The sequence below is a fragment of the Geotrypetes seraphini genome, chromosome 6 (assembly GCF_902459505.1).
Source record: "Geotrypetes seraphini chromosome 6, aGeoSer1.1, whole genome shotgun sequence".
NCBI lineage: Eukaryota > Metazoa > Chordata > Amphibia > Gymnophiona > Dermophiidae > Geotrypetes > Geotrypetes seraphini.
The window spans coordinates 168,900,930-168,920,454 of record NC_047089.1 but is presented as its reverse complement, the minus strand read 5'-3'; the positions used below and the strand labels follow the sequence as shown (position 1 = coordinate 168,920,454).

Here is a 19,525-nt window from a genome sequence, read left to right as displayed (position 1 = left end):
TGGGTGGTTTGTGTGTGTGTGATGGACGGGTGGCTGCCGGGAGGAGGGCTGGGACTCTCGGCAGGAGTTCTCTTCTCCTTTGTTTGGTAGATTCTGCTAGTTTCCCTCTAAATGCCGCCTAAGCGGGGAGTGCGTTGTGTGACATGGAATGTATCGGGTATCAACTCTCCGATAAAGAGAACCAAGATTTTGCAGCATTTGGCCAGACATAGGGCAGATATAGTGGGCCTGCAGGAGACTAAGCTTTCCGAGAACGAGCATGGAAAGCTGAGGCAGTCCTGGGTGGGACAGTGTTACTCAGCTTCTTCTTCTAAGGCCAAGGCTGGGGTGGCTCTCCTGCTGCATAAATCCATTCCTTTTGTTCAATCTCGGGTCCTTTCCGATCCGGAGGGTCACTATGTACTGGTACAGGGTGCGCTGTGCCAGCGTCCGGTTCTCTTGATGTCAGTGTATGCTCCCAATACTGCTCAACGGTCCTTTTATAAGAAACTTTTGGGGGTAATTCTGTCGGTGACCTTGTTGCCTGGGACCCATATGATTTTCCTGGGGGATTTCAACTCTATTCTGGATCCTGTTCTGGACTCTTCTAGGGGGATTTCTGGGTCCTCGGGGAGATCGGATAATGGGCTGTGTGCTTGGATGCAGGCTTTGGATGTGGTGGATGTGTGGAGAACCCTTCATCCTGATGAGAGGGATTTTACTCATACTTCCCAAGTGCATGATTCCTCCTCTAGAATTGACTATGTTTTTCTCTCCCGTTCCTCCTTCTATGCAGTACATCAGGCTGAGATTGGGGTACTGGCTATTTCTGATCATACTATGGTTTGGATGGATATTAGCTTTGCTGATGGGCCCCCCGTTGGGGGTGGGCGCTGGCGTTTTCCGGTAGCGCTCTATTCTGATCCTGATTTTAAACAGTATTTGGAGATGCAGTGGAAGGAGTATGTTGAGTTCAATGGGGTGCATGCGGATAACGGAGCTCTTTTTTGGGAAGCAGCCAAGGTGGTGCTCCGTGGGGCGGTAATAGCATACTGTGCCCGACGGAAGAAACTGTTGGCGACCAAGATTTTGGCTCTCGAGCGTAAAGTACGGCAGAGCAGGCTCTTAGTGTTACATTCCCCTACTCTATCCCACAAACATGAGTTTCGGGCGGCCCAGACAGCGCTCCATGCCCTCTTACATGAACGAGCCTACAAGTCGCTATTTTATTTTAAATATCGCCTCCATAGGTTTGGTAATCGCCCGGGTAGAATGCTGGCACGGCTGACTAGAGCGCGGAGGGGGTCCTCCTCCATCACCTCACTTACAGGAGCTGGGGGGCAGCTGGTTACAGCCCAGCCTCAACTTGAACAGCTCTTTGTCTCTTTTTACAGCTCTCTTTACTCAGCGGAGGTGGTGGACCGGGACTCTTCGATTCAGGCGTACTTGGACTCGCTGCCCTTGCCTCGGCTTTCGGAGGCTGATAGTGCGAGCTTGGTCTCCCCCATATCTGGGGAGGAGGTCTTGGGGGTTATTAAAACCTTGCCTCTCTGTAAATCCCCGGGTCCGGATGGCTTTGGCGGGGAATTTTATCGTCTCTCGAAGGGGTTTGTGGCCGATCCGCTGAGGCGGTATTATGAGCGGGCGGTGGAGGGAGGTTCATTTCCGCCTGGCTCGAATCGGGCGCTGATAACGGTACTGCCCAAACCGGGTAAGGACCCTCTCTTGGTGGGGTCTTATAGGCCCATTTCGCTTATCAACGTAGACCTTAAAATTCTAGCCCGGTATTGGCTAATCGGTTGGCTCCCCTTGTCCCTTCCCTGGTGGGACTGGACCAGGTGGGCTTTGTGAAGGGTCGTCAGGCAGGCCATAATGTTCGGAAGCTTTTACTGGCTTTGGCCCGTTGTGACTCTCGGCGACAGCCCACATTGGCCATTAGCTTTGACTCTGAGAAGGCCTTTGACCGGGTTGAGTGGGCCTTCCTTTTTCCGTTGCTCCTTCGTTATGGGGTGAATGGCTTTTATCTGAACGCTCTCCGTGCTCTATACTCTAATCCCGAGGCTGCTGTGCTTGTCAATGGGATAGCGTCCCCGGTTTTCTCTCTGCGGCGGGGTACTCGGCAGGGTTGCCCCCTGTCTCCTTTGCTTTATATTTTATTCTTGGAACCGTTATTGCTTTGTATCCGCACGCATCCGTTGCTTGAGGGGGTGGAGGTGGGAGATTCCTCCCTGCGTAGTTTGGCCTTTGCAGATGATATCATGATTCTTTTGACCGACCCTGTTTCGCACCTTTCCTTACTGCTGGAGTTGTTTCGGCAGTTTGGGGAGCTTTCGGGCCTCAAACTCAATGTATCTAAGTCAGAAGCGCTCCCTCTCCATCTGCGTATTTCTCACCTGTGGTCGGACTTTCCTCTGAAGGAGGCCCCGGCTCAGGTGAAATACTTGGGGGTTCTTATTCCCTCCACTTTGAAGCGCCTTTATGAGATTAATGTTCGACCCCTGCTTCGGTCTTCTGTTGAGAGTCTGCGCTTGTGGGGTGCTCTGCCGGTGTCCCTTGCGGGTCGCGTCTTTTTATATAATATGATGATTGTGCCGCGGTGGCTCTACTTGTTGCAGACTTTACCGATTTGGTTGAGGCATGGGGATTTGGAGGAGCTGTACCGTGCTCTGCGGTTTTTTCTGTGGCGGGGACGGCGCCCTCGCGTACCCCTTCGCGTATTGATGCTGCCGGAGGGGCAGGGGGGGTTCGGTCTTCTAGATCTTCGAGCTTACAACTTGGCTTGTGGATTGCGCCAGATTCGGGATTGGTGCCTGGAGAGTTCCTCCTCTCTGACCTTTTCTGTGGACAGGGACTTCCTGTCTCCTGTCTCGGGATTGTTCTTGTTGCATGCTCCTTCGGCACGGTTGGACTCCTTCCAGAGGGGCCATGTGGTGTGGTCCTATATGAGATGTATCTGGAAACAGCTTTGCAAACGCTTGGGGGTTAATTTTAGCGAAACCCCCATGTTGCCCTTAGTGGGCAACGTGCAATTTTGTCCCGGTAGTGACAGTCGAGTCTTCCGGCTTTGGCATACACATGGGATATGTAGAGTGGGGGATGTGCTCACGGAGAGGGGGACTCTCCTTTCTCATGCAGAGTTGGCGTCCCTCTATGGTTTGGATCGAGTGGACACATTTGGTTATCTACAGCTTGGACATTATGTCCGTAGTCTCAGGGAGTCGTCCAGGCGTCCCTCGGTGGCGCGGAGTCTTGGTTTGAGTTTGGGTTTGTGGGAGGATCCGGCTCCGCGTCTGCGCTACTTTGTCGCCGCATTGCAGTCCCCGTTGTCGACCGAGAGAGCGGATCTGTTGGCTGGGGCGTGGAGTGCTGAACTGGGATGCGCTATTTTGCCCTCCTTGATTTCTTATTGTTTTGTCTTCCTGCGTGCTCTGTCCTGCAATATGCTCCATAGGGAGCAGGAATATAAATTCCTTCACAGAGCGTATGTCTCTCCACAGAGGGCCTATCGAGCCGGCTTCGCCACTCACGCCTGTTGTCCCAAGTGCCATGTGCGCTCTGCTACCCTGGGACATATGTTCTGGGATTGTCCCAGGATACGGGCTTTCTGGCTGCAAGTGTGGACCTTTTTGTCCTCTATCTCTCCATCGTTGCCCGCATGCACCCCTCCTATAGTTCTTTTTTATGATGGAGCGACTCTCTCTCACTGCTCGGCTGGACAGCGGATGTTAGTGTTTAAGGCTCTCCTTTTGGCCAAGAAGGCCATTCTAATCTCGTGGCGGACTCCCCATGCTCCTTCTTTTTCCCAGTGGTATTTATCCCTATATGACTTAGCGCTGCTGGAGCGTAGGATGGTGGGGAGACAGAATGAGGGCAGTTGGACCAAATTTCAGGAAGTGTGGGAGGGGTATTGGTTGTCTCTTTCACACCGGGAGCGGAGTTTGTTGCTGAACTGCTAGCCTTGTCAGCGGTGGTATCTTTGGCAGAAGTTGGGTGCTGCTTTCCTTACTCTGTTGTCTGCTCTACTCCTTCTTTTCTCGTTGTTTTGTGCCACCCTTCCCTCTCTCTTTCTTTCTTTCTTTCTGCTCCGTTTTCTTTTGTTTTTCCCATCTACTCACACGGGTCTGGGTTTGGGGAAGGGGGGGGTTGGGGGGTTGATGCTGTTGGGGGGGGTCGGGCATCATTATTATTATTATGGTAACATCCTGTATTGGGCACTCTCTGGCATTCTTGCCTGGGCGCTCTCCTGTTGTATTGTTACTAAGTTCCACGGTTGATTTATTTTGGCACCTTAATGGGAGATGCGGCTGTATGTTTGCTTTTTCTTGTTCTGTCTATTGCTGATTTTGCTCAATAAAGAAATATTATTATATTAAAAAAAAAAAAAAAAAAAAAATACATCTAAAACTGGGTCCAATTATCGGCACTTGGACGACTTGTTACTGATCATCCAAGTGCCGATTTAGGCCAGTGTTTAGACGTTTTCTGTTTCGATTATGAGCCCCTTAGTGTATCTTAAGTGTTATGCAACCCATAGGTATACAATGGGCTGCACAGCATTTAGCACATATTAATCTTCAGTGCACACACTAAATCTGTTAGCATACCTTAGTAAAAGGACCTCTAAGATTTAAAAGGGATTTTATGTGGTTCACAGAATTCTTGGGGAAGAGAATATATTAAGTGAGGAAGGACCACAGAAAGTCCTAAACCTGGAAAGCCTTCTTTGGGGTTCCACAAGGCTCCCCTCTTTTCACCTTCATTATACATGAATGCCTTGAGCAGGTGATTCTCCTTTCCACCAAGTCCACACTTTTTCCTATGTAGATGATCTTTTTATCATCTGTAATGTTTCTGGCGCGAGCGGCAACCCCCAACCTGCTGTCGTGCCTGACATGAGGAATACTGAACAGGGTAATTGGAGGGGAAGCCTCTCTAGTGATATCTGGCCCTCACCCCAATCCCATTGTTTATAGCTCCCATAATTTAAACCTTCACCTAGCAGAATTATTTGCAATGAATAAAACAAACTTTGCAGGGTACAGTAGTACCTTTCAGGCGCACATATTAGTATGCGATGTCTGCTTTTTATGTCTGTGCCGGATGAATAGAGATTCTACAAAGAATCTTAAACTGTAGCTCTTTGAAGGGGACAAATCTTTACAGGTGCACTGTTGAAACCTCATAATCCCATATGGGGCGCCCTTTAGCCAAGAGAGTAGACAATGCTTTTAATGATTTCATGCCTGCAGCATTTCTGTAGAAGCAGATACGGATAAGCTCAGTTCATCAGATCCGTCTATCTCATCAGAAAGGGTATTCAGAAGAATATCTTTATTTTGTTCAATAGCAAAATCAATGCCTTACTTTCAGGAACTGGGATAGGTCATTGAGCTCTAGCTCTGACCGAGATCACATATTTCTTTGTTTACTTTTAGAAAAACATAAAATTATTGTCCAAACTGGAAATTAGATTTCAGCCACTGAAATGTAATTGGAGTACATTCTTTTCACTTGTCAAATATTTAATGATAACACGCAATTGGAAATGTTATGATCGTCTTAATTATACTTTCTGGTGGGCAAACTTGTGTTCTAGTTATAAATATGAAAGAATGAATGCTGAAATTTTAGGTTATAGTAAAGTATTTAATATGGTGTGGAGCCCACTGGCATCGTTTATTGAGTCACAATAGATGTCATGTACCTTTTCTTTTTATCTGACCTCCTTACACATCCAGGGTGGGAGGGAGGGTGGTGGGAAATGTATTATTGTTTGTTATTCCTATTTTATTTATTGTATGGAAATTATAAATGTATATCTACTTTTATTAGTTAAGGGGGGAGAAAATGAATGTTTTTCAAATTATATGCATATTTAAAGTGTGTTTCTTGATTTGTTTATGTTTAAATTCATTATATTGCACTATTTATATTTTAAAATTAATAAAGATTTACACAAAAAAAAAAAAAGGATTTTATATTGAAAACCTAACAAAAAGTCAGCACTTCCATGTGGTGTGACAAAAACCCAGAGTTATATGGGGACGGTCCTAAAACACTTCATGTTGCTATACATGTGTAGATGACAGAACCAAATAGAACCGTTCTCTTTATTTCATTCTGAAGATATGACTTGGGAGCACATAGTTTAAATTAACAGATGTCTCATCATAATCTTTTCCACATCTAAGAACATGAATACGGTACATTTGTATTTGCTAACCATTCTTTTGAATGTCTAAGAGACAAGCTATGTTATACTTCCTAAAATCAGAGCCTGCAAAGTCACCTTCCTCTCTATGTAGCATCTGCCTTTTAAATCAATCTGAAGTTTATCCTTTCCAAATGAAGTTCAGGATGGCACTTTTGACTCCCCCATAACTCTCTCACCATTTACCAATGCAACATCTGCAGGATGTAGAGCAAAAAGGACAGGATGACCATGCTAGGTGGATTCTCCTCATCAGGGATATTGGAAAATGGGGCCACCTTTTTATGGACTTCTGGTTTATTTATTCATTTCATTCATTTTCTATCCCCAAAGAGCTCAGAACGGGTTACAGGTTAACATACTTAATATACAGTTAACAGGTTACAATTTGCCATAGTTTCTTTTGATACAAGTTTTTATCCTAACGCAATACATACTGAGGATCTAGAACCAATATATATTTCTTTGTGATCCATCAGTCATGAGCGATGGAGTTAAGTGAAGAGGTATGTTTTCATTGCTTTCCTAAAGTTGAGGAGTCCTTCAAGGGATCTGGTACATTAAGGGGATTCAAAGAGGGATTGGACAAGTTCCTGAAAGATACGGGGGATTGAGGGATATAGATAGAGGTAGAGATATGACCATGAAAGGGTATAGATAGAAGAAAAATGGGGATTAAAGGGTTTTAGACAAAGGATCACTTACAGGTCATGGACCTGAGGGACCGCCGCGGGAGCGGACTGATGGGCGCAATGGACCCCTGGTCTGACCCAGCAGAGGCAACTTCTTATGTTCTTATGGTACGTATAATAGATGATATTTGGGGCCTCTGCATTTCTTCGCTGGATGGCTGTGGTGGCTATTAAGTGCATCTTGATTAACCCTTTCAGGACCAAGGGACATATTTGTCCCATAACTTTAAAATCCTATAAATGTTGATTGGGATAGTCTACAGTTCTAAATTTGATATGTACGGATTCCATATGATACTGCCTTTATGTAAACAAACTGGTTCCAACATTCATTCATTAGCGTCGTTGCCAGATTGACAAGAAGATTCACTTGCCACACTGTCCATAAGCCAGAAGTGTGATTTAAAAAAAAAAAAATAATGATATTTCACAAAAAAAAATCAATTTTTTGGCATCTGCAAGCCCTTTTTACCATAAAAATGTCATCAAAACCACAAAAATTGGCCTACGGTCCTTATGGTCCTGAAAGGGTTAAGTGGATGGAAGCGGAGGCTCCTGATTATTTCCTTTGGCGTAGTCAAATGATTACATTGCTTTCTTGGGAGCGGAGAGGTGTTCAAGATATTTCTTCCTTGCCTGGACGGGCTTTTCAACGGATTTGGGAACCTTTTTGGTCTACATTATCTCCGGTGGCTCGTAGCCGCCTTTTGAACTGTTAGGGTGTTAATTTTTTATTTACCTCATTATGTTTAGCATCAGTGAAAGGGGGAGGATGGGTGGGGGTGGTGGGGTGGGGGGATGGGTGGGGTTGGTAGGGATGGGTTTGATGGTTTTTGTATACAATTTTGAGCTATTTTATTGTTCTTTGTTCTAGATTTTGATTGTATTTGCTCAATAAAATATATTTAATGATAATAGATGATATTGTTTGGCTAGCGCTCCTGGGATGCTGACCCCTAAATACATGCAACCCTAGTGTCTTTCTGTTTCACTGAGTAAGGGCTTGCACTCCATTCTCCATGAGTTGGGCAAAGTGTGTGTGTGTGTGTGTGTATGGGGGGGGGGGGGGGGGGAGACAAGCTTCAAGGCCTTTCTACTGAGAATTTCTTGTCTCTCTTACAGTTTCCAGCACTCTCTAGCCCACTAAATTAAAAGAGAGCTTAGCTGTGTAAACAACAGTGCACTTAGTAAAATAAAAATATGATGCAGATTCATTCCATAAGAATAAAAAAAATAATAATTATGGTAGCAGGTTCCAGTTGATATCAGATTGGCACAGACAGGATACGTGTTCCTTCATAGACCACGAGCATGTGCCCAATTTCCACCTGCAATTTACTTGAATAATGACCCGGTGGCACAGTGGTTAGAGTTACAGCCTCAGCACCCTGAGGTTGTGGGTTCAAATCCCATGCTGCTCCTTGTGACCCTGGGCAAGTCACTTAATCCTCCCATTGCCCCAGGTACATTAGGTAGAGTGTGAGCCCACCGGGACAGATAGGGAAAAATGCTTGAATACTCAAATGTAAAACACTTAGTTAATAGGCACTCTCCCTTTAGCCTTAAAAAAGGGCTGCCGTTGTGCATAACCAGTTTTACTTCATTCTCTTTCACTTTAGGAGTATCGCTTTCTTCACAGTGGACACACTGTCTTATATGACCCAAGCTACTAGTCAAAGGAGTTGCTCATCGAGCCCAAGAGCTCAGAAAAGATGCAGACAATGTACATTTACCCCTCCTCTAACAAGACTATATATTCAAAATTACATCATCAGGATACATCCTCCAAAATCCCAGCCAATAATGTAGCCACAGGTAGGCCTGGGCCTACCCAAAATTCTAGCACACTTGTTAGGGTTGACCAGAATCCCCAAGCCCTGCCAGCCGAAGAGGTCCTCTAGTGACTAGAACAGGTTAATCCCCTTCTTTCTGAAGCTGGCGGCACTGTTCATTCATTGCTGCCATGCTGACCTTCATAACCCCCTCTCCCCTATGTGTACTCAGTTTTCATAGATGCGTGGAAACCAAGCATGTGCGACAGGGAAAAAGCCATCATGTTAGCAGCATGTGGACAGCACCACCAGCTGCAGCAAATAAGGGACCACCAGAAGACCATTATCCAAATAAAAGCCTTAGCCAGGCCTATCTGCCGATATTCAGTGGTACTATTTTAATAGCACCAGGGTTGTCTGGGGCTGGATCTGGGTAGGAGTTGATAGAATGCTATTGGAAAACTGTTTGAATAAATTTAGAACTGTTCTACTAGCCCAGTGTCTCTCGAACTGTGTGCCACAGCACAGTGGTATGCCTCAAAGAGATTTCCAGGTATGCCAAGAGAGATTAAAGAATTTTATTTTTTTAAATTGCCTTCATAAGTATACACTAGACTAGATGACATGTACGTCGTATATGTAAGAGTCTGTCAGTGTTATGAGCGTCTGTGTGAGTAAGGATACGACTGCCCAGACAAGCATCATTCTTTGACATGATTGGTCCTTGAAAACTAACTAGTTCTTTTTTGTTTATTGAGAAACAAAGCAATCAAGGCTGTGTTACCGTTTGGATCTTCTTATCTTTGCAATTTTGGATTTTCAGCTCAGACAGATTAAAATCGGGGGGAAAAAAAAGAGAATGACTGCAGATGGCGGATGATGAAATACAAGTCTGCTTGTCGACTATCAAGTCACATTTTGAGTTAATTTGCATTCAAAAACAAGCACATCTATCGCGTTGATTAGCAAATCTATTCTATCTACTTTAGTTTTACCTTTGTTACAATTACCCATACATAGCTTAAAGAAATTTCAATAAATAACTCTCAAATTTAATTTTTTGTTGATTTTGCAATCTTATAATTTCAGTTAATATGCCGTAAAAAAAAACCATTTGCTCCATTTACGGCCTCTTTTACACAGCCACGCAGCAACAGCCCGGAACCCCTTTAAATCTCTATGGACTTCGGGGCCGTTAACGCAGCGCAGCTGCGAGCGTAGCTTTGTAAAAGAGGCCGATAGTGTGCCAGAGCTAAAAAAAGTTTTAGAGACACTATACTAGCCGATGACTATCACCACTAACCAGATAGCAGCAGCAGTCAGTGTGGAATCTGAATATTTAGTGACAGAAGTTATCCAAACATTAGTGCTGAATAACCAAATTGTATTCAGCCGTGGCAGCCAGTACTTAAATAAACACTGGCCATCTCAGTTGTACGTTGACCTGTGTAATTCCAGGGCACTCAATTATTTTCTTAAGCAGAAGTTCAATACTAAGGAGCAAGAACACAAATAGGCAGCTCTGCCACATTCCACATAACAGATGCTGTTAATTATGATCACTATTATAGGATTAGCATGTGGCTACTTTAATTCTGTCCGTAATATTCTCTAATTCTATATATGGCACTAAAAATTGCATGCAGAAATTTGGGCATATGCCCAATTTCCACCTACAATTTAATTGCATAATGACCCAGTGGCACAGTGGTTAGAGCTACAGCTTCAGCCCCCTGAGATTGTGGGTTCAAATTCCACGCTGCTCCTTGTGACCCTGAGCCAGTCACTTAATCGCCCCATTGCCCCAGGTACATTAGGTAGAGTGTGAGCCCACCGGGACAGATAGGGAAAAATGCTCGAGTATCCGAATATAAAACCACTTAGGGCTCCTTTTACTAAGCTGCGATAGAGTATGTAGCGCACGCAGGATTTTAGCGTGCGCTAAACCTGCGCTAGGCAGCTGGTACTAACACCAGCTCAATGCTGGCATTAAGGTCTAGCGTGCAGGGCAATTCAGCGCGCGCTAAAACCGCTAATCCAGCTTAGTAAAAGGAGCCCTTAGTTAATAGGCTATAAGTGGTATATAAATACTAAAAATAAATAAATAATAAATTGGGTGCTAATAATTATAGGCACTTATTGGCATTAATTAAAATTTATATGCACATTTTCAGGTACTGGGATCCACTCATAAAATTTACACATGGTTCTAAAAAGGGGGTGCAGCCATAGGTGGGGCATCGGCAGATCAGGGGTCCCTAGAAATCACACTTAGTTTTATAGAATTATGTAATTTAGGTGCATGAATTTGCACCAGGTTTTACTTGTTGTAAATCCTGTTGCCTAAAATTGGGCGCAGATCCTAGTGCCAAATGTTAGTCTATAAACGGCGGCCATCTCTGAACACCATTTATAGAAGAGCACTTAGCGTGAAATTTTAGCAGCACTGATTTTTTAGCGCCATTTATAGAATTGAGTCCTAAGCAATCTTTGGGCTCCTTTTACGAAGGTACGCTAGCGGTTTTAACGCATGCATCAGATTAGAGCGCGCTAGCCAAAAATCTACCACCTGCTTAAAAAGAGGCGGTAGCAGCTAGCATACGGCAATTTAGCGTACGCTATTTCGCGTGTTAAGGCCCTAATGCACCTTCGTAAAAGGACCTTTATGTTTTAATGTGTACATATCCTGTATTTTGGGGGTGATTTTTCAGAGGAATCTTTATTAAGATTTTATGTGTATAACATACAGTACAATAAAACCATTTTGAGAATAATAATAACCATGAGGAATTATCTACACAGGCAAAGTATCGATACAGAGAGAAAGTAGCCAGATATGACAGTATGTATTTACTTTACAAACAGTAATATGATATTGGATTGATTATAACATAAAATAGTCAATCAATTGTATAATGCTAGATTACATGTATATAATCTAATGACTTTGGATTATTAAGGATGTGAAACTCAAAAGCTTTTCAAAGGGCTCCAGATATTAATATCAGACCCAACAGTTTTATACTTTTCGGAAATGACTCATATTTAACAGATAAACGTGTGGAGAGCCATTTTCAAAAAGGATGTAAAAGTCCGACTTGGATGTTTCCCGTTTTTCAAAGCCAAACTGCTAGACATCCAATTTTTTTTAATCACCTAGTTGGCACCTATATAGCAGTATAGTAGGGTTTTGGTGGCCTCACACTTTCCACCAGAAATGTAGTGGTTAGAGGTCCAGGTTGCTTATGACATCTGTGTGATGCTCTACTAAGCTTTCCCATACCAAGTGCTGCTCTTCTAGAGATAGGTATAGAAACAGAGAAACAGAGTATGACGGCAGAAAAGGGCAGACGGCCCAACAAGTCTGCCTACTCAAGAACCCTCCCTCCCTTGAGAATCCCTCTGGAGCGACCCCACCTGTCTATCCCATCGTCCCTTGAAGTCAAGCGTGTTACTGGCCTCGACTACCTGACACGGAAGACCATTCCATCGATCAATTACCCTTTCGGTGAAGAAATATTTCCTGGTGTCCCCATGAAATCTCCCCCCCCCCCCCCCCGAGTTTTAGCGGATGCCCTCTTGTCGCCATGGGATCCGTAAGAAAAAAGAGATTTCTTCCTCCACCTCAATGCGGCCCGTGATGTATTTAAATGTTTCTATGTACTCTTTCATTGAGATTTTTGGAGGTGGGAGGGGGTCAGTGACCAATGGAGGAGGGCTGGGGGGCTGGTACCTTCATGTATCCAGTGGTCATCTAGTCAGTTTGGGTACTTTGTGGCACTTAGATGCTTCTAAAACTGTTCTAACTCCGAACATCTAAGTTCCATTCAGGACATCTTGGGAAAGGTTCGATTATCACCGCGAGATGTCCAAGTTAAGTCCACCACAATCATGCCCCCCTAACATACCTCCCAACAAGCCCCCTGGAACTCTCGACACACAGGAGGCAAAACGCAACACTAGACATCCAGAAAAATAGCTTTGAAAATCGGCACTCGTATGTCCCAGCGATTAGGACATTCAAGTGCCAACTTATGATGGTTTTTGGATGTTTTTAATTTTTGGATTATTTATTTATTCAATTTTTCTATACTGTTCTCCCAAGAGAGCTCAAAACGGTTTACATGAGTTTATTCAGGTACTCAAGCGTTTTTCCCTGTCTGTCCCGGCGGGCTCACAATCTATCTAATGTATGTTGGGCAATGGGGGGGATTAAGGGCTCCTTTTACAAAGCCGCGCTAGGGCCTTAACACGCGGAATAGCGCACGCTAAGTTGCTGCACGCGCTAGCCACTACCGCCTCCGTTGGAGCAGGCGGTAGATTTCCGGCTAGCGCACGCTAATCTAGCGCGGCTTTGTAAAAGGAGCTCTAAGTGACTTGCCCTGGGTCACAACGAGCAGAATGGGTTTAAACCCACAACCTCAGGGTGCTGAGACTGAAGCTTTTAACCACTGCGCTACACATTCCCCTGAGCCCCATAGTGTTCCACCAAGTATTAAACTCAGTGTTTGGTAAATCTTTTCAACAGTATAGAACGTTCTTGATAGCTAAAAATAGAAGAATACTAAATAATCTGATTTGTGATTTGATATAGGGTTGTTAAGGCCCAAATGCCCCAAAATGAGTATCTTAAATTGTAGACTCTTGAATTTCTAAAATTAAAGATATTGTTTTCCATACCTTGTCCCGATAATTTTTTTAATTGTATGCATAAATAGATCACATGTGAAAGTGTTCCTACTTCAATATTGCAAGACCAACCGAAACCAGGTTTACCCAGCGTGAATGGGATCTAGTTAAATAATATCTGAAGTGAACCATTTTTAAGAGTGAGAAACTGGTGGGACTTTTAAGTTTGCTTACTGCATAAGGTTTAACATTTTCTCTCATTCTTATTCATGATGTGGATGGTCACTTGCCAGATTTGCTGTCCACTGAGTTTTCTAGTTTTAATAAAGTGACTGATTTGCCAAGTGATATACATTATAGCCAAAATAAGAACTGACTGTACTGAAAACTAGTGCACAGAGAGTGGAAAGGATTTATAAAGAATATGCTCAGAAAAGTGAAACTCTGAAGAGAGAGTGACAACCCTCTCTTGGGGTAAGAGTTTACCATCCAGTCATTGCATAATTGATTCAAAAAATCACTCTCTGAGAACTAGTAAAGGTAATAAAAGCTAATTTTAAATCTTGTAATTTCTAAACACAGTCCAGGTTCAAAAAATTTTTGAGATATGAAATATAATAAATCTCATTGGATTTTTGATGATGTACTTATCTTATAAAGATACACTTATTATAGGGGTCTCAGGTCTCAACGTGGCCCCGTTTCGTGGTCTGCTTCAGGAGACCCACTAGTTTTCAGTACAGTCAGTTCTTATTTTGGCTATTATACACACTTTGGCTGACTTTTTGCATAATCTTTCCCTGTGTATACTGTGAGCAAAGTGATATACATTAACATTTTTTAAGCATATGGTATAGTTTCACACACTTGTGTTTTTTTGGCATTTCATACAGTACAGCTTATTGTTTGCAAAATAGCCCCAGATTCAAAAGCTATACCACCTTTTACAAGATGGGTTAGGTTACCATTTCCTTCCTGTGAGGGCTGTGGCTTTCACATTCAAGGTGATCTTGGCTCCATTTCATATAACACCAACTTGTTGTTGCTGCTATAATTATCCCATGAAAGAGACTACTTTACCATATTAGAGGGCTTAATGCCATTAGGGAAACTTTACCCACAAGCATCTGCTCAGTCAAGCCTGTTACCTGTACACTGTTTTAAGTAAAACATGCAATTCATTACTTACCATATTTCACTCTGTCACAATAGGCTCTTTGTGGAAGTGTTCTTCGATTTTCAAGGGGACTATGGGATTATGAAGCTTTCTTTTGATCAATTGTAGCATCACAAGAACACCCTGCCAGAGTGAGATGCTAGAAACAGCTGCATATGGGGACAGACTTAAAGATCTCAATATGTATACCTTAGAGAAAAGGCAGGAGAGGGGAGATACGATAGAGATGTTTAAATACCTATGTGGCGTAAATACGCATGAGTCGAGTCTTTCATTTGAAAGGATGCTCTGGAATGAGAAGATATAGGATGAAATTAAAAGGTGATAGGCTCAGGAGTAATCTAAGGAAATACTTTTTTTACAGAAAGGGTGGTAGATGCGTGGAACAGTTTCCCAGAAGAGGTGGTGGTCTGAATTCAAGAAAATGTGGGATAGGCACATGGGATCTCTTAGAGAGAGGAAGAGATAATGGTTGCTGCGGATGGCCAGACTGGAGGAGCCATTTGGCCTTTATCTGCCTTCGTGTTTCTATGTTTCTCTCTATTTAGGTCTCCATTAAAAAATTTATGGACCTAATTTTGAATGGGGGTTATCCCTGCTGGGCTGGTCGCTGCTGATATTCAGAAGTTCTTAGCCAGATACTGCTGCTAAATATTGGCTCTAACCAGCCATTTACAAGCCAGGATAGCCAAGGGGTAGTCCCTGGGCGGAATTTGAGCAGAGTCACTGATTAACTTGTCAGCAGCAATATTCAGTCCTCTTATCAGTTAAGTAAGTAGATAATGTTAAGACAGCAAAAAGTCTTTCCTAACTCCCCCCACACATACACACGCTTTTAGCCACGATAGAGGTTTTTACCATGGCCCAGAACGCTAAATGCTCCAACACTGTTCCGATGAACAATGCAAAAAACCCAAAAGGGGAGTACTACAAAAGGCAGAAACAAGAAGTCTCCCCTGACCCAAAAAAATCGGGTGAAGGGCAGAGGCCGCTGAACCAATGCCAACCTACCACAAATTATTAAATGTGAATGGGAAGCCCTCAGTCTCACAGCTTGCAGTGGGAACACGTCCCTAATGCACCAGCTGTCACAGTCATACACCCAAAATATCCCTGGGCTGCCCAATTAAAATTGAACTAGTGCACAAATGTGCTAAAAGTGAAAAGTGAGATAAATATATATCAATAATATCACACAAAATATATAGTGAATTGGTTCAGCTGTCTCTGTCTCCCAACCAGGGGTCGAGTGGCGTCCAAAATCAGCCGGGCTGGCTCAATCACGAGCAAGACAAAAATGATAGAAAGTACTTAGCTCCTCCGTGAAGATCCAGAGTACAGGATAACCAGCTTGAAATGAACCTGTCCAACGGGGCTCCATTTCGAGGGAAAACCCCCCTTCCTCAGGAACCAGCTGTGAATAGAAGTGCTCTCAAGTAACCAGCCAGAAGGTGAAAAGTCGGGATTGAAAATGGCCCCCAGTGTATTTGCATGATATCTATTTGCATGCACTGCTTCCATTGTATGCAAATAGATCTCATGCATATTCATTGGGGAAATCCTGAAAACCCGACCTTTCGAGGGCCGAGGTTGGACACTCCTGCTCTAAACTAAGGATGAGTTGACAAATAAGGCTGTGAAAAGTACAAATATCTGACCCGCGAGTCCTTTCATGAACAGCTGTTTATTTAACTGTTCATTTTATCAACCAGCAAAATCTATTCACCAGTAATAATGATCTTTATAAGTTGGGTATTTTTTTTATATGCAGTGTTTATGGGCTCATTTGTAAGCCTTTCACATTTACCATTTAGTTAACCTTTAAGGAATGCAACAATATATACTTTGTGAGGGCAATTCTCTATAGGTAGCCTGAAGTTAGGCACCAAGATGCTGTCCTCTAAGCGTGAATTCTATATCTGCAGATACATATATAATCGCCATTATAGAATACTAGTTTACGATTGCAGTTACACACCTAACTTTAGGCGTAAGTTAAAAAGCTGGTGTAAATGTCTGTGCCTAAATACAAGCTCCCATTCCCTTCCACCTAAATATTGTTAGTTAAATGCATAACTTCTAGGATTTTGTAACCCACACACATAAGTGCTAGGCATGCCCAAGAACCACCCAGGTGGACCTCCCTGGGCCACACCCCCTTGCAGTTACATGTTTTGTGATTTTATGTAAATACAATTAGCAAAATTCCAACCAAGAGCAAATTAGGGCCAATTAACACTGATAATAGGCTATTATTGGTTGTTAATGCTAATGAGCAGCTTATTAAGCATTTACAGTATGTTACACACTAATGACACAATTCTATAACTTGTGTGCACAGCGTTCCACTATAAGAGCTCCTTTTACTAAGGTTTTTAGTGCGTGCTATATTGCTGCATGCACTAACCCCACACTAAGCGCCAGCTCAATGACGGCGTTAGCATCTAGCGCACAAAGTGATGCAGCAAGCGCTAAGCGCAAGCTAAAACCGCTAGCGCAGCTTAGTAAAAGGAGCCCTAAGTGTAACATAAGAACATCGTTACTGTGTCAGACCAATGGTCCATCAAGCCCAGCAGCCCGTTCTCACTGTGGCCAATCCAGGTCACTAATACCTGGCCAAAACCCAAAGAGTAGCAACATTCTGTGCTACCGATCCAGGGCAAGCAGAGGCTTCCCCCCATGTCTTAATAGCAGACTATGGACTTTTCCACCAGGAATTTGTCCAAACCTTTCTTAAAATCAGTTACGCTATCTGCTTTTACCACAACCTCTGGCAATGCATTCCAGAGCTTAACTATTCTCCGAGTGCGAGATTATGGAATTAAGGGCCAAGTTTAAACCCTAAGGAATAGAGTTTTAACTACTTTATGCAGAAATACATCCCAAAGTTCAAACTTGAATGCAGATGGAATTGGTTTACACTATTTGTTGTGATCCCTAATAACCTGGTATGGAAAAAGAAAGATGAAATAGCTCCAAATGGGAATGACCTCAAGTTTAAACATCTGTGTGCACCCATCTGGCAGGCAGGTATGGACTATGCCCATAGATTTTAGAAACAGTGATAAAAAGCGTCTGTTTTGGTGTCTGAGCCAGGCATTGCAGAAGTTGATCACAAAACATTATCTTAGAGAAAGAGTATTAAGAACACACATATAAGGAGGATCATGTTTCATTAATGCCTTTTAGGGAACCTGTCAGTACAATGAGGTATATTACATGCTGTTACTGCAGTCCATCATGTCATGTACTTGTCTTTGTAGTTCCAGAAGTTTCAAGCAATTAATACCAACAAACCATCACGGAGTTTGCCACTACGGATCTAACCTGGAATGTTGCTATGGATGGAGAAGGAACAACAAAGGCAACTGCGAAGGTAACCAAAGAGCCAGCTTCAAGTTCCATATTTTCACAGGTTATGTTCTCAGGTTTTACAATGCGCTGTCCTGGTGGGGCTGACATGGGCTTTAAGAAGACATGCCATATGGGAGTCACAGCAGGACAAATGCCATTTCCTGGAAAGAGAAAGTTTTACACTTAGAGGTAGGTACTGTCATATACTACATTTATGCAGAGTTGACAGCAATAATATAGGGCAGTGGTTCCCAACCCTATCTTGGAGGACCACCAGCCAGTCGGGTTTTTGGGATAACCCTAATGAATATGCATGAGAGAGATTTGCATATAATGGAGGTGACAGGTGTGCATCTCTGCTCCATGCATATTCATTAGGGCAGGGGTGCCCACACTTTTTGGGCTTGCGAGCTACTTTTTAAATGACCAAGTCAAAATGATCTACCAACAATAAAATTTTAAAAAAAACACAAAGCACACTGTATGCATAGAAAATGTTAATCATCATTCCTATTCCAGGGTTTTTCAAAGAGGTCAAAGCAGATGACTAAGCACTATCACCTCAGTAACAACCATACAAAAATAGACAAATATACCCCCTCCCTTTTTACTAAACCACGATAGCAGTTTTTAGTGCAGGGAGCTGCGCTGAATGCCCAGCGCTGCTCTCGACACTCATAGGCTCCCTGCGCTAAAAACCTCTATTGCGGTTTAGTAAAAGGGGACCTTAGTGTAAAATATAGACAGCAGATATAAATTCAGACACATTTTGATCACTAAATTTAAAATAAAATCATTTTCCCTACCTTGTCTGGTGATTTCATGAGTCTCTGGTTGCACTTTCTTCTTCTGACTGTGCATACAATCTTTCTTCCCTTCTTTTAGCCTGTATGCTTCTTCTCCTCCAGACCTCATTCCTTCCCCCCCCCCCCACTTTTCCTTCCTCTTCCCTGCCCTTTCTTTCTCTCTGCCTCCCTTTCATTTTTTTCTGTTTCTCTTCTTTCCTTCTGTATCCCTGCCTGCCCTTTTTCTTTCTTTCTCCCTGCCCTCCCCCAAGCCACTGCCACTGCCATTACCATCGGGGACCAGGACCCAAACACCACCAATAACAGGCCCCAAGCTCTCCCTGCTTCGGCCAACTAGCATTCATCTCCCCGACGTCAATTCTGCCGTCGGGAAGAGGAAGGCTGATCAGCCCAAGATCGTGATCAACCTATTGGGGGAAATGCTGCCGGGTCCTGCCTTCGCGGAAACAGAAAGTAGGCAGGACCCGGCAGGAACAAGAACAAATGCTTCACTAACCTGTCTCCCGCATTAGCCCGTAGCGAACGCTTGCTTCAGGGCTCTCAACATGTGCGTGCCGGCTTCCCTTCTCTCCCCCCCCCCCCCGGACATAACTTCCGGTTTCGGAGGGAAGAGAAGAGAAGCCGGCACGCACACGTTAGAGCCCGGAGCATAAGTTCGCTAGGGGCTGAAATCTCCAAGCCGGTTTTTTTTTTTTGGGGGGGGGGGGTTTAATGTTCAGCAGCGGCAGATGACAGCTGGGTGGACCGCCCAGCTAAAAGGCCCTAGGGAGAACACTGGAGAGGAAGGCTGATCGGCCCGTAGATCAGGACGGCAACACGAGTGCGATCGACTCGAGTTGCCTTCCTGAGCTACTGGTCGATCGCGATCGACGCGTTGGGCACCCCTGCATTAGGGCTATCCTAAA

At 43.8% G+C, this 19,525-nt stretch overlaps 2 protein-coding genes across 5 annotated transcripts in view; one reads left to right on the top strand and one right to left on the bottom strand.

The window, feature by feature from the left end:
• The window catches only part of EGFL6 (EGF like domain multiple 6), a 114,375-nt gene that overhangs the window by 7,168 nt on the left and 87,682 nt on the right, over positions 1-19,525 (top strand). For all 3 annotated transcript variants that reach the window (XM_033949674.1, XM_033949673.1, XM_033949672.1), the window contains exon 2: positions 17,724-17,836. In XM_033949674.1, the coding sequence (XP_033805565.1) occupies positions 17,724-17,836 (113 nt within the window). The remainder of the gene's footprint in view (positions 1-17,723; positions 17,837-19,525) is intronic.
• Positions 1-19,525, bottom strand: part of LOC117362761 — a 150,710-nt gene that overhangs the window by 118,407 nt on the left and 12,778 nt on the right. For both annotated transcript variants that reach the window (XM_033949675.1, XM_033949676.1), the window contains one exon: positions 17,788-17,975. In XM_033949675.1, coding sequence (XP_033805566.1) covers positions 17,788-17,922 — 135 coding nt within the window. In that variant the 5' untranslated portion in view covers positions 17,923-17,975. The remainder of the gene's footprint in view (positions 1-17,787; positions 17,976-19,525) is intronic.